Source organism: Urtica dioica, chromosome 9 (genome assembly GCF_054948205.1).
Source record: "Urtica dioica subsp. dioica isolate 48M chromosome 9, U.dioica_male_clone48M_v1_H2, whole genome shotgun sequence".
In the NCBI taxonomy this organism is placed as follows: domain Eukaryota; kingdom Viridiplantae; phylum Streptophyta; class Magnoliopsida; order Rosales; family Urticaceae; genus Urtica; species Urtica dioica.
Window position 1 is genome coordinate 14343629 of NC_142764.1, and position 13930 is coordinate 14357558.

The 13930-nt window shown below is 40.3% G+C and overlaps 1 protein-coding gene across 2 annotated transcripts; it reads right to left on the reverse strand.

The window, feature by feature from the left end:
- Positions 1–278: 278 nt before the first annotated feature.
- On the reverse strand, positions 279–2613 carry SETH1 (phosphatidylinositolglycan synthase family protein). 2 transcript variants are annotated; one of them, XM_089624938.1, is made up of 2 exons: positions 2274–2613; positions 279–1487 (listed from the first exon to the last, which is right to left on the reverse strand). In XM_089624938.1, exon 2 carries the CDS (start codon positions 1357–1359, stop codon positions 469–471), a length of 891 nt encoding a protein of 296 aa, XP_089481064.1. In that variant the 5' UTR covers positions 1360–1487; positions 2274–2613; the 3' UTR covers positions 279–468. The 2 variants fall into 2 exon arrangements, with proteins under 2 accessions (XP_089481064.1, XP_089481063.1); XM_089624937.1 differs by having other exon boundaries at positions 279–1490.
- Positions 2614–13930: the final 11317 nt, after the last annotated feature.

Here is a 13930-nt window from a genome sequence, read left to right on the forward strand (position 1 = left end):
CTTGCTTTGAACTCCATTTACAGCTAGCTAACACAGCCTCTTGGGAATCACTTTCAAACACCACTCAAGTCCGATCCTAAGCAAAAAAAACAAAAAAAACAAAAAAAAAAACTTTGGAAAACGAATGAGCATAGTCTCCACGAGGGCCAAATCCGAGCGCATGTGCTAAACCATTCCGAGCCTTTCAAACCGCATTTTCTTCCTTGCTGAAATATACATAGTCACTATCCATCTCCTCTACGAACCTCTGTTTTTCTTATTGTTAAGCTAAGACTACATACTCAAAACGATTTATTATCAGCTCCGTGATCTTTAAGTCTAAAACTGAAGGTGGCAAGAAAAAAAATCAGTCAACATCACTGGTAGATCAAAGGAGCCAAAATGCGTCCCTGCAAGGTACCTAGTATTACATTGATGAAATAACAGAGAACAATGCACAAAATCAATAACCCAAAATACAAAAGAAAATCAGTCGGTTATATCAAAACAAAGCTTAGCCTCGTCCCAAGGACCATTGATCTCAAACTTGTACTCCTGGATTCGAATGAGCCAATAGGGACAAACCACATTCACGAAAAACAAGAGCCCCAACAGCATCACAAAGAGGAGCCGGTGAAGAGCAAAGACAAAGCCCAGCGCGAGAACCATGACGAAGAAGGAAAGACAAAGGTGCAGTGACGTTGAGTGTCTCTTGACGGAGAAGGTCACCAGCGGAGCGAAGAGGAAGATCTGCAGCGAGAAGAGCATCACCGCAAACACGTGGAGCCTCGACGAAAGCCGAGACGCGACGAAGACCGACGCCACGACGGAGGCGTTGAGAGACACGCAGCTCGTGAGGGTCGGGTTTCGGAGAGCCCTCACGGTGGACCCCGCGTAGTCGTGGAGGAAAAGGTGGAGCAGAACAAGCAGAGCGGTCACGGCCCAGATCGAGTCGGAGCTGATCGACCTCGTCAGGGTTTGGTAGAGCGGCGCGAGAACGCAGAGCCCGGTGGCGAAGAAGGAGACGTTGAGGAGGTAGCGGAGGGCGAGATTGGGTGAGAGGATCTCTCCGGTGAGGAAGAGGACGGCGAAGCCGAGCCCGAACAGGGTCGCGTTGATCGCCAGCAATGCGTTCTCGTCGAGGGTCGATCGGAGGGTGTGAGTCCAGACGGTCCCCACGAGTGCGACCACGCAGAGGTACTGAGAGATCGAGACCGAGTCGTGCATCGCCTTCGAGAGCTTCCTCTTCACCACGTTGGCGTTCGTGACCATGTCTTCGAGGAAGGAATCGTCCGTGTGGTTGTCCTCGAACCCGGGCTGCGTTCCTCCGTACGCTACCTTTCGCCATTTCGGCCGACTTTCAGGTGCTCTCTCTGTCATGACTCCCGTTATTTTAAAACCCTGTGGCCCGCTATTCTCCAGCGAAATTCTCAAGCCAAGTCATTTACTTTTGTGCTGAAGCTTTTCGCTTCACTGCTTCAGAGTCCTGAGTAACGCCCATTAAAGCTCTTCTGTCAAAAAAAAAACTTGACAAAAATTAGTGTCATTTCATGAAGCAGTATTTATTTAAGCCACTTTAAAAATCTTCACCTCTCTCTCTCTCTCTCTCTCTCTCTCTCTCTCTCTCTCTATTTGCTATATAGCTTTACATGTTTCCCATTGCTGATTTATGATATACCATACATAACTTATAGAAGCACATCACGTTTTAATAATATGAAAAAGAGTTAACATCTTAAATTCCAAACTCTTATCAGTTTCAAAATCCAAATCCCGATATCACGATTCAAAACTCGAACCCATAACCAAATCAAACGAACTTAACACAAATCCAATCAAGCAACAACTCAACTCAATATACAGGTTCTCAGATTCATCATCACAGCCTCTTATTGACAACAATAACTATCAGAAAACAAAAGCCTCAAAGGATCACACGGCCAAGAGCAATTCCAAAGAAAATTCGTCCAAAAATTCAACAAAATTCCAAACAACCATTATCAACCAAAACTCAAGCTTAAAACAGGTTTAGAACGTCTCAGAATCATCACATAACTCGCAGAAATCAAAAGCCCCAAACAAAACCTAGCTTATCACATTTTCGGCCAAAACCAAGCCAAACCAAGGAAATTTGAAAACAATCCTCAAATTCAAGTTATAATCATCAACAACCGAGTTCAATCAACACACAAAACCCATCAATTTCACCAAATTCAACCCGGAATCCATAAAGCCCCAAAAATCAAGTATGAACCCTAGAATCACCAAATTCATTTCGGGTTCAATTTCCTTACCAGGTTTCTCGTGAATTTGGACTCGTCGGCGTGCTAGTACTCTTTCCCGACGTCTCTTTCTCGTGCGGTGGTCACGGCGAGCTCGCGGCGGAGTGCTTCCTCGGCGTGGACGCGCGGCGACTTGGCTCGGTGCTGGGTGACGCGCGAAGAGGAAAGGAAGGAGAAGAAGAAGAAGAAGTGAGGGACGAGGTGGTGTTGGTGATGGCGGTGAGGCTCGGTCTCGTGGGACTCAGGGCCGATAATTTTTTTTTCTCTTGTCTGGTTCTTTCGGCTGAGCAACGTGAGGAAGAAGAAGAGAAGTAGAGAGAGACCGAGAATGAGAAGAATAGAGAGAGTGAGGGATGGTAAGGTGGCAGCGAAAGAGAGAGTGAGAGTGGAATAAGTGCTAGGTGGCACACTCTCGCCACGCCACATGTACCCAAGCGGTCCACTCAAAAATTGCCACGCTTCTCTTAAAAAGACCACCTCTTCCTCTTTTTCTTTCAATCTCGTCCTTCAAAATGTTGCACATAGGTCCCTTTAAAAAAAACTCTCACAATTCTGTCCTTAATTAATTAAAAATAATCTTGAAAAATAACCGAGAAAATTATTATTATTTCCCGTTATCTTGAATATATTTAAGGGATTCCGGAATTTATTTTTACTCTTGAGATTTTTAAATCTCCGAGTATGTTTCGAATAATAATATTTGGATTACTCGAATATTCTCATTCCGAAATTTCATCGACCTTAAATATTATCATTTTCCAAGATATTTAAAATTTAAGGACATCTCATATGCAACAAGAATTTGAATTAAAACTCGTCCATTTTATTCAAATTCACAAGTAGAGCGTTTACAAAAGTTTATACATTACAGTAACTACATGAAAACTGCTATTTACCTAAGATTTATCAAACGTATGCTATTTAGCAATATCAAACGTTCAAGTTTGCTATTTTCCTAATAGACCCTTAATATTTTGCCAAATTAGGAGCAATATTATTTCTACTAACCAACGTGTTACTTCTAAACTAAAACTTTAGCTTTATTTATTTATATATAGATATATATACATATATATAATATATATGGGTGTAGGAATCGGCCTCACCACTAGAGATAGCAATTTTACCCGTTATTTGCGTTCCGGCCCGTTCTCCGATTTTATCGGGTCGGGTAATACCCGTTTTTTTTTTTAACGAGTAATACCCGTTAAGGTTTTAACGGGTCCAGATACGGGTAATGAAATAGTCATCCCGTACCCGGTTACTCGGGACCCGACCCGTTAACTTTTAAATGATAAAAAATATAATAAATTATTATATGTTTACCTAATTAGATGATATATTTTTTTAGGAAACAACTATTTCCAGTGTGTTGGCGTTGCAATGAAGATGACCCAATTTGCAATGAAGATTTTTTTGTATATTTATTAATTTCTTTTGAATTTTAATGTCTTTATATTGTAGTAGCACTTTGATATTTTTCAGTTAAATTTTATTATTTTTAAACTTTATATTGTTGATTGATTTTTATTTTGTAAACTGGTAAGCAGGTCTACCCGACCCGCTACCCTTTTTTTAAACCAGGTAAACTGGTAACGGGTACAATATGTTTAACCCACTTACCCGGCGTTTAACCCTGAAGAAGTGGTCTTCAAACGATCTTCTCGCCACTCCGGATCAAGTCAGCACACGCGTGGCATCTCTAAGTCCTCCATGCCGACCACGTGTCCTCCAGATCGACGACAGAGTAACAACGACCTCGATTATAAATAGACGAAGATCAAGACTTCTCATGCACGTGATTCATCACAATTTTACTCTCAATTATTGTATTTTTCCCATTTATAATATTGTCGAGCTCGTAACCTCTCAGTTCGTGATCGAGCTCAATCCTCATTGTAATCAGTCCGATCAGCTTGCAATACAATCGTTCATTTTGTTTCATCTTTACTTTCTGTCATTTTTTTTATAAATTAGCTTCATTTCGATACGACGAATTCTTGAGATTCACCTAATATAAATACGTATTCTACTCTAAACATAATATATAGCTTTGTGATTGTTGAGGAATCGAATCCGACATCAACAATATATATATATATATATATATATATATATATATATATATATATATATATATGTGTGTGTGTGTTTTAGGGAAATAGTCGCTTAGACTAATCATTAATGGGCAAGCCTGCCAAAATGCGCTCGCATAGGTCGGGAGGCGGAGAAGGGTCGTTAAAATTCAAGGTCATTTTAGTCATGAGGTGCACAACACCATTATAAATTTGAGGAGTGTAGATTACGGAGAAATAAGAAAACAGAGAGGATAAGGAACAAATATCCTAAAAAATAGCACCGCACTCTATGATCGGAAGAGATCCACGGCTGAGGAGCGTTGGAATTGTCTAGCAGTCCATCTGGACTTAGGTGGCAGTATGGTCGAGGAGCGTCGCTTTTTGCAAACCGAGCTTGATCGCCACAACTTTCGCGATGAGATGGATGAGCTCGTCGTTGCCTTGACAAAAGAATGAGCAGATGACCTGGCCTGAACTAGATCGAAGGATGCCACCAAAGCTGCAACGGTGACCGTCGATGGAAAACGCCGCGTCGAAGTTAAAGGCAGTGATTCTCGGGTCAGACGGCTTCCAGCAGTTTCCCGGCGACTGAGAAGGCTCGGAGTCAGAGCTGTCGATGATCTTGGTTTGGCGGACCGGAAATCCTCAAGGAGCTAGAGGGTGAAATTGATCTGGTCAGGGATGGTGCGGACCGGGTTGTCGAGGAGGGCCAAGTTGTGGTGATTCTACGCGATCCACGAGAGCAACGTGAAAATCTCGAAGTCGAGCTGGCCAAGGGAGTTTTGGATTCGAGAGAAAAAGCCGATCGTGTCTCCTCGAAAACCCTTTTTGATCCGTTGTCACCACCCGACTTTCTTCCAAAAAAGCTTGCTATCCTTGCAAAACCTGATGGCGTGGGCTATAGATTCGCGATCACAGGCGTACGGGGGCAACATGGGTCAATATCCATTCCTCAGTGGCCTAGGATGACAACAATGGGAAGCCAACCTCTATAGATTTTCCAAACAAAGACACGGACCTTCGGAGGGACGAAAAATGTCCATAATGATGACCATTAGTGGGCATTTTGGCCCGGGGATAAGGACTCGGCGGTTTCCCGGATCTCGCGTGCAATCCAATATCCAATTTTTGCGGAGTATTCACCGTCCCTGGTGTAGTGCCAACAAATAGGATCTTGAGAGACCGGGGAGAGATATGGAATTTATAGAATAGCCACGATATCCTCGGCTCCGAACAACTTAAGGAGGAGGTCCAAATTCCAGTGACCTCCGGGGAGAGCGAGATCAGCAATTGTGGTGCTGAGCGGGATGGCAGTGTTGTTTGGACATTGAAGTCTCCACTGCGGGGCAGCCAGTAATCGGTTCTTGCATTGATGTCGGTGCCCTGTCCAACATGCCAAGGATATTGGATTGGAGATCTTCATTCCCAAGTAAGACCTCGCCACAACCCGAAGGCACAATAGTGGTAGGGAGAGGCTTGGAGAAAGGAAGAGGATGAGTAGTAGGAAGCTTTGAGGACCCGCGAGGCGAGGGAGGTGGGGTTGCGAATGATTTTCTAATCGGTTTTGGCGAGGAGAGCTTGATTGGACCGTTCTAGGTTCCGGAATTCAAGACCCCCCACCGATTTACGGATGCAAAGCTTTGTCCTAACTTTACCAATGAGGTTTCTTACCATCCTCATTGCTACCCCATAAGAAGTTAGCCGCGAGATTGTGAAGGTCCAAGATGAGACTCTTGGAAAGTTTGAAACAATGCACGTTGTAGCTAGGAATGACTTGAACTACGACTTTAATAATGATCACTTCTTTTTTCGGCAATGGAAAAGAAGATGCCCTTCCACCCTTTTATCTTGTTCCAAACCCGCTCCCAAATGTAGCTAAACACCTAGATATTTCTCCTTCCCAAGGCAAGCAGAAGGCCGAGGTATTTGTTGAGTCTGTCGATGATTTTAACTCCCAAAGTGCTAGTAATAAGGGCTCGCATCTCCTGTTTGACTTTACCGTCGAAGCAAGCATCGGAATTGTCCTAGTTGATGAGGTAACCGGAGGCTTGTGCATAAACGTCAAGGGCATCAGAGACTGGATCTTGCATCCTCTTTCGTTGTTTGGAAGAAGATCAAGCTATCGTCCGCGAAGAAGAGGTGCGATATGGTGAACCCGGGGTTTCCAAATCTCACTCCCCAGAGGAAACCACTATCTTCGGCAAGACTGATAAGTGAAATATATTCACACTTATCTACGTTTTCTAGATGAGAATTGAAGTTTGTTCTTAATGTATTTGATGTTCTTTTGTGTAGTTTTAGTGTATTTTCAGGTTTTTGAGTCGAAGAAGGAGTTTTGGAGAGTCATAGAGGTAATGGAGGCATTCGGATCCAAACGGGGGTATTTTTGTAGCGACTCGATATTTTAAGATTAATGTTGTAAATTAAGTTTTTCAAAAGAACGAGAAAAAAATGGAAATATATTTTACTCTGGATTTAATGGACGAGAAAATTATGTAATTAATTTTCTAAGAATTATTTCCATTATTTTGGGTTTGGAATAATAAGTTTTAATGGAAAAGGATTTTTTGCAACCAATAAAGAAGAGAAAAGATGATTTGTGGAGGAATTTTAGAGGAAAATAAAAAGAAAGGATTGAGTTGTAATTAAGGAGGGATTTATTAGCAATTTTTGGAAATAACATCAGCCTTATCAATAGTTGAACCGATTATTTTCTTCCTCTTTATGTGTTGGACGCGTGAAACAAAAGCAAAGAAACGGAGAAAAGAAAAAAAATCGCGGAAGAAGAAAAGAACGAGGAAGAAGAAAGAAGAAGAAACCGAGAGAGAAAGAGAGAGCGAACGAGAGAGAGATAGTGAGAGTGAGAGTGAGTGAGAGCGTGGGATTGAAACACGCCGAGAAGGAAATCAAGAGAGTGAGTCGCACGACCGGGAAGAAAAGGAGGCGACGAAGTGGCCGAGGAGGAGCGCAGTTTGTTGCCGTCGGGTTAGGAGCCGGTTTCGCCGAAAATAATTCAAGGTCGTCGGATATCGTTCAAGGTAAAGAAATCTATTGAGATAGAGAGTTTTATATAGGTTTAGCTTTGTTTAAATTATTTTACTTGTACGACAAGCTTTCTCGCGTCTCTTTAGATACAGAGTTGAGGATCCATGAAACCACGATATTGTTGCACATGTTCGATGAGTTGAACGTCGCATCTTCTAGCGGTGGTTTCTGATGCGTACTGACGATGAAGCCAATCTTGTTTTTGACGCTTAGAGCTATCAGCATTGATCTTCTTCAGCTAGGGTAGTTATCGCCGGCGAGTAGTTGAGGAACGAAGATAGCACCTGGATTGTCGCCGTGGTGGAGATAAAAGGGATTTTCCACTGGATCGGCGATTGGTTATGTCCTCGCGATAATCCTTGAAGATTCTTGATTTGACGTCATGGCAGTAGTTGATGACGACTCAGATCGGAGAACAAAGGGATAAGAGTGCGATCAATTTGCGGAAGAGATTCGCTCTGATACCATATCGCATTCCTGAGTTCTTGAGAGATGCGAAGAACAAACATGAAGAAGGAAAATAAATCTAACTAAATTGATTTGATTGAATTGACTTGATAACAAGAACAAAACAGAAATATATAGTCTAATCAGCTGATAACATCCACGTAGGCAATCAGGTGATAAAAGCCTAAGTCGTTTTATAACAAAAACGACAATAATAGAAAAGAGATGCGAGAAAGCTTGTCATACAAGTAAACTAATTTAAACAAAGCTAAAGCTATATAAAACTCTCTATCTCAATAAAATCCTTTAATCTAATTCCTCTCTTTTGAATTCCAGAACTATAAACTAGGGATTTGAGTTTAAAATTGGGGTTTGGTTTGGTTTGGTTGTGGTCTTTGAATTAGTTTCGTTTGTTTTTTTTTTCTGTTTGGCCGAGAATTGGAAACGGATTGGGGCTTTCGAGTTTGTGATGATTTTCGTGGATTCGGGTTGGCTTCATTGTTTATTTTCGTGGCTGAGATTGGGTTCCAAGGATTCGTTTTAGGATTTAATTTATGAATTTGGATTTTGAGATTAAAACGTGTTTTTCTCGAGTTTGTGTTCGTTGATATTTTCCATGATGGTTAGTTGAGTTGAGATTGATTTTGGATTTTATTAATTGAATTGAGGATTCAGAATGGTTTTGTTGTGTATTGAGTCTGATTTCAGTCTTTGTTATGCTCGTTTGGAATTTGAAATCAGTTTGGGGGTCTTTGTTCGTCAAGGTCTCGGCGGCGTGACTCAGAGGCGGAGAAGAAGAAAAATGACCCGGAGATTGTAGAGAAGATCGTCGGAAACCACATCAAGGCAAGGAATTTGGGATTCCCTTTTCTCTTTCCAGAATTCCAAGATTTAAATGTATAGGCTTTTGATTTAATTCGGATTGAGAAATAGAACTGAACGTTATTGTGATTAGATTCAGTAATGAACCATGTTGTTGCTGGTGGAAAATTGTGCGATACTTTACTCTTGTATTATGTGCTCGGTTAATTAATAAATTTATGATTTGGGATATGTGGTTTTGATCAGTCATTGGTTGAGTTCACGTGCCATTGAATTGAGTTTTGAATTTGCTTAGTTGAATTGAATTTCAATGACGGCTTTCATTGTTGATTTCTAGTTCTCGTGTTATGTATTTGGATAGAACTTTATTATATGGAACTTGAAAATTTTAAGTTTTGGGGTTTTCAAGAAATTGGGGATTCTTGACCCAAGGATTTTTATTCGATGCTTGATTACTCTTGAGTATTGCCAAGGTTGTTAATTTTCAGATTTCATTATGGATAAATGAAATTAGACTCGTTCTGAAATGCGGGATTGAATTTTTTTTAGTTAGATGTGTCTTTAGGTCATATGATTTTAAATCATACGTTTGAGTATGAGTATTGTGAATTACTCATAGAATTCTGATTCAAAGTCGGTGTGATTTATCGGAATAGGGCTCGAGGCTAAAAGCCATTTAGAGGGTTCATGGTGTAAGTGAACGTCTGGATTCTCGGTGTATGTGAACGTTCGGGTTCACGGAGCGAGTAAACGTCTCGTTGACAAGAGCTTTAGACGCTTAATCTCGATGTAGGTTAATGTAACCCTTCTCTCCCGATTTTATGGTTTGACCACAATATATATTATTTTCGAAATGAAAATGGTTGCAAACGTGCCACGAAACCCAAAATCGTTTCTAAAAGTGGCGGAATTTCAAATCGGTATATCCGATTATGAAATTGAGAATATTTTCGATAGTATACATATATCCCTTATTTACGAAAGAAAACGTTTCGTATATCCTGGATCAACCGGATTCACACAAACACATATATGGTGCGGAGAGTGCACCTTGCTCTGATAAGAGGTCTGCCACGGGTTAAGTTGGCATGGCGGCTCAGGAAATAGTACACGTTTAGATGTATCCAGAGACACATTTAAATTCTGTCATTTACATTCCTGCAATTTACATTTCCGCAAGTTATACTTGTACGTGTATGATGATTTACACGTGACAAGAATATTATTATGATAAAATATAGTATTATTTTTCGAAAATCTTTTTACTCAAACCATTATTATAGCACCTAGTGGGCCTCAGGCTCACCCATATTTTCCTCAATTTTTTCTTATAATCAGGAAACGAAAAGAAGGGTTAGGACTACCTCGGAGTTTAGCGTCGTCAAGTATTTTGGAAGTCTCGGTTTAGTTTGTCTAGCAGGTCTGTAAATAAGTTTTTGCTTGTAAAAGTTCGTTTATACTTTTGTGTTTTGTTTTGTTTATCTTTGGATCTGTAAAGTAAATAACTGAATATGCACTGTGAGATGTTTAGTTACTTTATTAGTGTTTAATAAAGTCTGTTTAATAGCGCTTATTTTCGGTTAGTTCACACCTCGTTTTCGGGGCGTGACAATTTTGGACTTCTCAAGAAGTCAAAACTCGAGTCTTAAGGTCAGCACGCCGCGCCCTGCAATGTATTTGTTACACAAAATGTCCGAGGAGCCAACACACGTCCACATCGCACCTCCCCTTCAGAAATCCAGCTTGGCACGGCGTGCCAAACATGAAGCGCGACGCACCTTTGTGGATTTTCAACTAGCGCGGTGCACCACGTAGTTTTTCAGCTTTTCTAATCTCGCCTTTTCACTAATTTTGACCATTGGATCTCATCCAAGGGCCCAAAATGGCTCCGAAAACATCACTTGAGAGGCTTTATATCAGTGTATAGGTATCCATTAGTGGGGGAGATGATTTTCTAGAGAGAGATTGGAAAAGATAGGTTTTGGAAGAAGTTTGTTCTTGAACTTTGGAGTGAAGAAGAAGAACGAGTGAAGTGACACCCATTCCATCATCATCATCATCTCCAATAGTTCACTCATATCCCTCTCTTTATTTTAGCTCTTGTTGTTTTGAACTCATTTACATTGTTTTGTGCTTTTGAACCATTGTTTTGAGTTTTATTTTAGTGTTTTGAACTTGTGTTGATTTCTTTTATGTTATGATCATTGAATATAGTTAGTTTTGAAGTTATTGCTTTGTTGAAGTTGTTGGTTGAGTTTAATACAATTTATTGTTGGTTGAGTTTAGCATTCAATGTCTACTGTGTTCCTTGTTTTGCTTCTTTTACTCATCTCTATTTTGCTTTGTTTATTCATAATCATGAGTAGCTAAATAGTTAGAGGGGTGTGATGTAGTTAATGATTTGAGTTTGGTTGGTCAATCCTTATATTAGAATTGTGCTTCATGGGTTGTGCGTTAGCTCTAATTAGATTAGCTACCAAATTAGTGAATCCTATGCGAGTTTAGAAACCGAGGTGTAATTAAAAAAAAGAGCTTTACCCATCCCATCACTCACCTACCTAGAGTTATCGAAAGACTAGGGGATATATGTAGTTGATCAAAATCCCGGGCTAAATGCAGTTGTTTGTCTTAATAGAACCAAAAACGAGAGGCGTAAGTTTATCAAATAGCTAAGTCCCTAAAAACTCGAGAGAGATTAACAGATGCTTTAAAGGGATTGAGACTAAGTCTTTCTATTCTTAACCCGAGATTAAATCCACACCAAGACCGACCAAATCATTGAATTAACGAAAACGCGCCCCTTGCTTTTATTTTTGTGTTTGAATCTTTGTTAATCGTTTTTATTTAATCTTGCTTTTGAATTTATTTTGTTCTCAAAACCATAAAAAAAAACTCTCATTTTTACATTTTTATAACTTGGAAATAAAAACTAGTGAGTTTATATCGAAAATCGTCTTGAGTTCTTGTGGGATCGATATTTGTGCTCTTTGCACTCTATTACTTGACGACACGTACGCCTGCATCGTGCGAGTTTTCTTTAGTTAAGAAGATCTCCATCAATGATGGAGGAGCGCGAACAGGGCTTCTGAATACAATAGGAAGAGGAAGGGCGATATGGGATCTTCTTAATGTAAGCCCCGGGAGGGAATGACAGATCTCTTGTTTTCCTCATTTAGGATGGAGGAGAACCGGACGGACCTTACGCACCGCATGATGGGCTCGATGATAGCGGGGACGTAGCTGAGACAAGAAAGAACCGCCTCAAGGAAAGGTCATTCTACACGGTCGAAGGCTTTGGACATGTCGAGCTTGAGAGCTCCACACTTCTCATTGCCGAATATACCTATTTTCATCATGTGCATGCCATTTATGCCGATGATGAAGTTGTCGAAGATTTTCCAGCCGGCTACAAAAGCACTTTGGTTCTTAGAGATGACCTCCTTCAACGTGTTCTTGAGACAGGCGACGATGCACTTGGCAATGGCTTTGTAAACGACGTTGCTTAGACTTATCGTTCGGAAATCTTCTCCGGGGACTTAGTTTTGGGGATCATGACAATGATGATGTCGTTGATGGAGCCAAGGTCCTCTTTGTTGTTGAGTACTCCGAGGCAAGCCTGGCCCGACAATGTTCCAAAACTATTGGAAAAAGAGACCAGGGAAGCCATCATTATAGGGGGCCTTGGAAGGGCCGATGTCGAAGAAAGCCTCTCGGACCTCATCGCGTATGAAGGCAACCGTGAGCATGTCAATGGTCTCGTCGGTGATGACTAGGGCTAGACAACGAGTAATAAAGATCAATATCTCTAGAAGAGGGGTTAGACGACGAGAAGATATTGGCAAAGTAATAGGATATTATACCTTCGATAGCGAGAGGGTTCTCGGTCCACACGAGGTTGTGATCAAGGAGGCCGGTGATCATATTCTTCTTTTTGCGATGTGTAGCTTTCCGGTGGAAGAAGCGGGTGTTGCGGTCGCCTCCCTGAAATCACGCGATGCTACTACGTTGCCTTCAATAAGTACTTTCTTTCTTGAGGAGAGTGTTAAGGGATCTTTCCACACGGTTGATCGCCCGAAGGTCGGGGGAATATTCTCGCATTTATTGCTACTGCACTGTTCATTTTAGTCCCTACTGCTTTTTTTGGAGGAGTTGAGATCTTCAAGCATCTTCTTTTGGTTGGTAAAAGGGTCGCAAATGTAGCCCAAATCCTCAAGAATGCAAGCGTCGAGAGTCTCTCGGAAGGCCCTCATGAGACCTGGGTTCTTAAGGCACCTGCCGCACTTTTCCAAGCTAAAAAAAAGCTCATTAAAATCTTCTCCGTACATCCACGAATCGAGCGCGAGTCCAAACACCCTATTCATGAGTTCCCAAGTGTGAATAAATTCCAATGAGAACCAGCCTCATCGAGAATAGAGGCCGCGATGTAAAAACGGGAAAAAGGAACTGATGTTTAACAATTATGTTCTTCAATAATCTTTAACATTCGTAAAAAAAATATTTAAAACAAAAAAAGATAAAAATCATTTTTAGTTGGGGCAATTAGACCAATAACTCAATACTATCCTCATTTTAAAAGTAGTTCAAGTTTAATTTTATTAAAAAAAAAATAGTCCATCAACTCGCACATCCACGAATCGAGCGCGAGTCCAAACACCCTCTTCATGAGTTCCCAAGTGTGAATAAATTCCAATGAGAACCAGCCTCATCGAGAATAGAGGCCGCGATGTAAAAACGGGAAAAAGGAACTGATGTTTAGCAATTATGTTCTTCAATAATCTTTAACATTCGTAAAAAAAATATTTAAAACAAAAAAAGATAAAAATCATTTTTAGTTGGGGCAATTAGACCAATAACTCAATACTATCCTCATTTTAAAAGTAGTTCAAGTTTAATTTTATTAAAAAAATAGTCCATCAACTCCCAGTAAATTAAATTAATTAATTGTTTAGTTAATCTATTTATTGCGGATTAATGAACTAATTTTTTTAATAAAATAAAATTTGTGTTAAAATCTTAAAAGAGTTAAATAATGACTAGTTACAACAAATTTTTATTTATAGTTCAAAATGAATTTCAAATAGGATCATCGAACTTTTGTCACCGAGAGAGAGAGAGACAAAATATCATTAAAGGTCAAGGGGTGTTTTGGTATAAAATATGTTGAATTTTTAAAAAATGTAAGTCTAATTTTATAATGGGAAAATGACACATATATATCTTGTGTTTTAGTGAAATGTCGAGTTTAACATTTGGTTTTAAAAAATGTCGAGATCATAC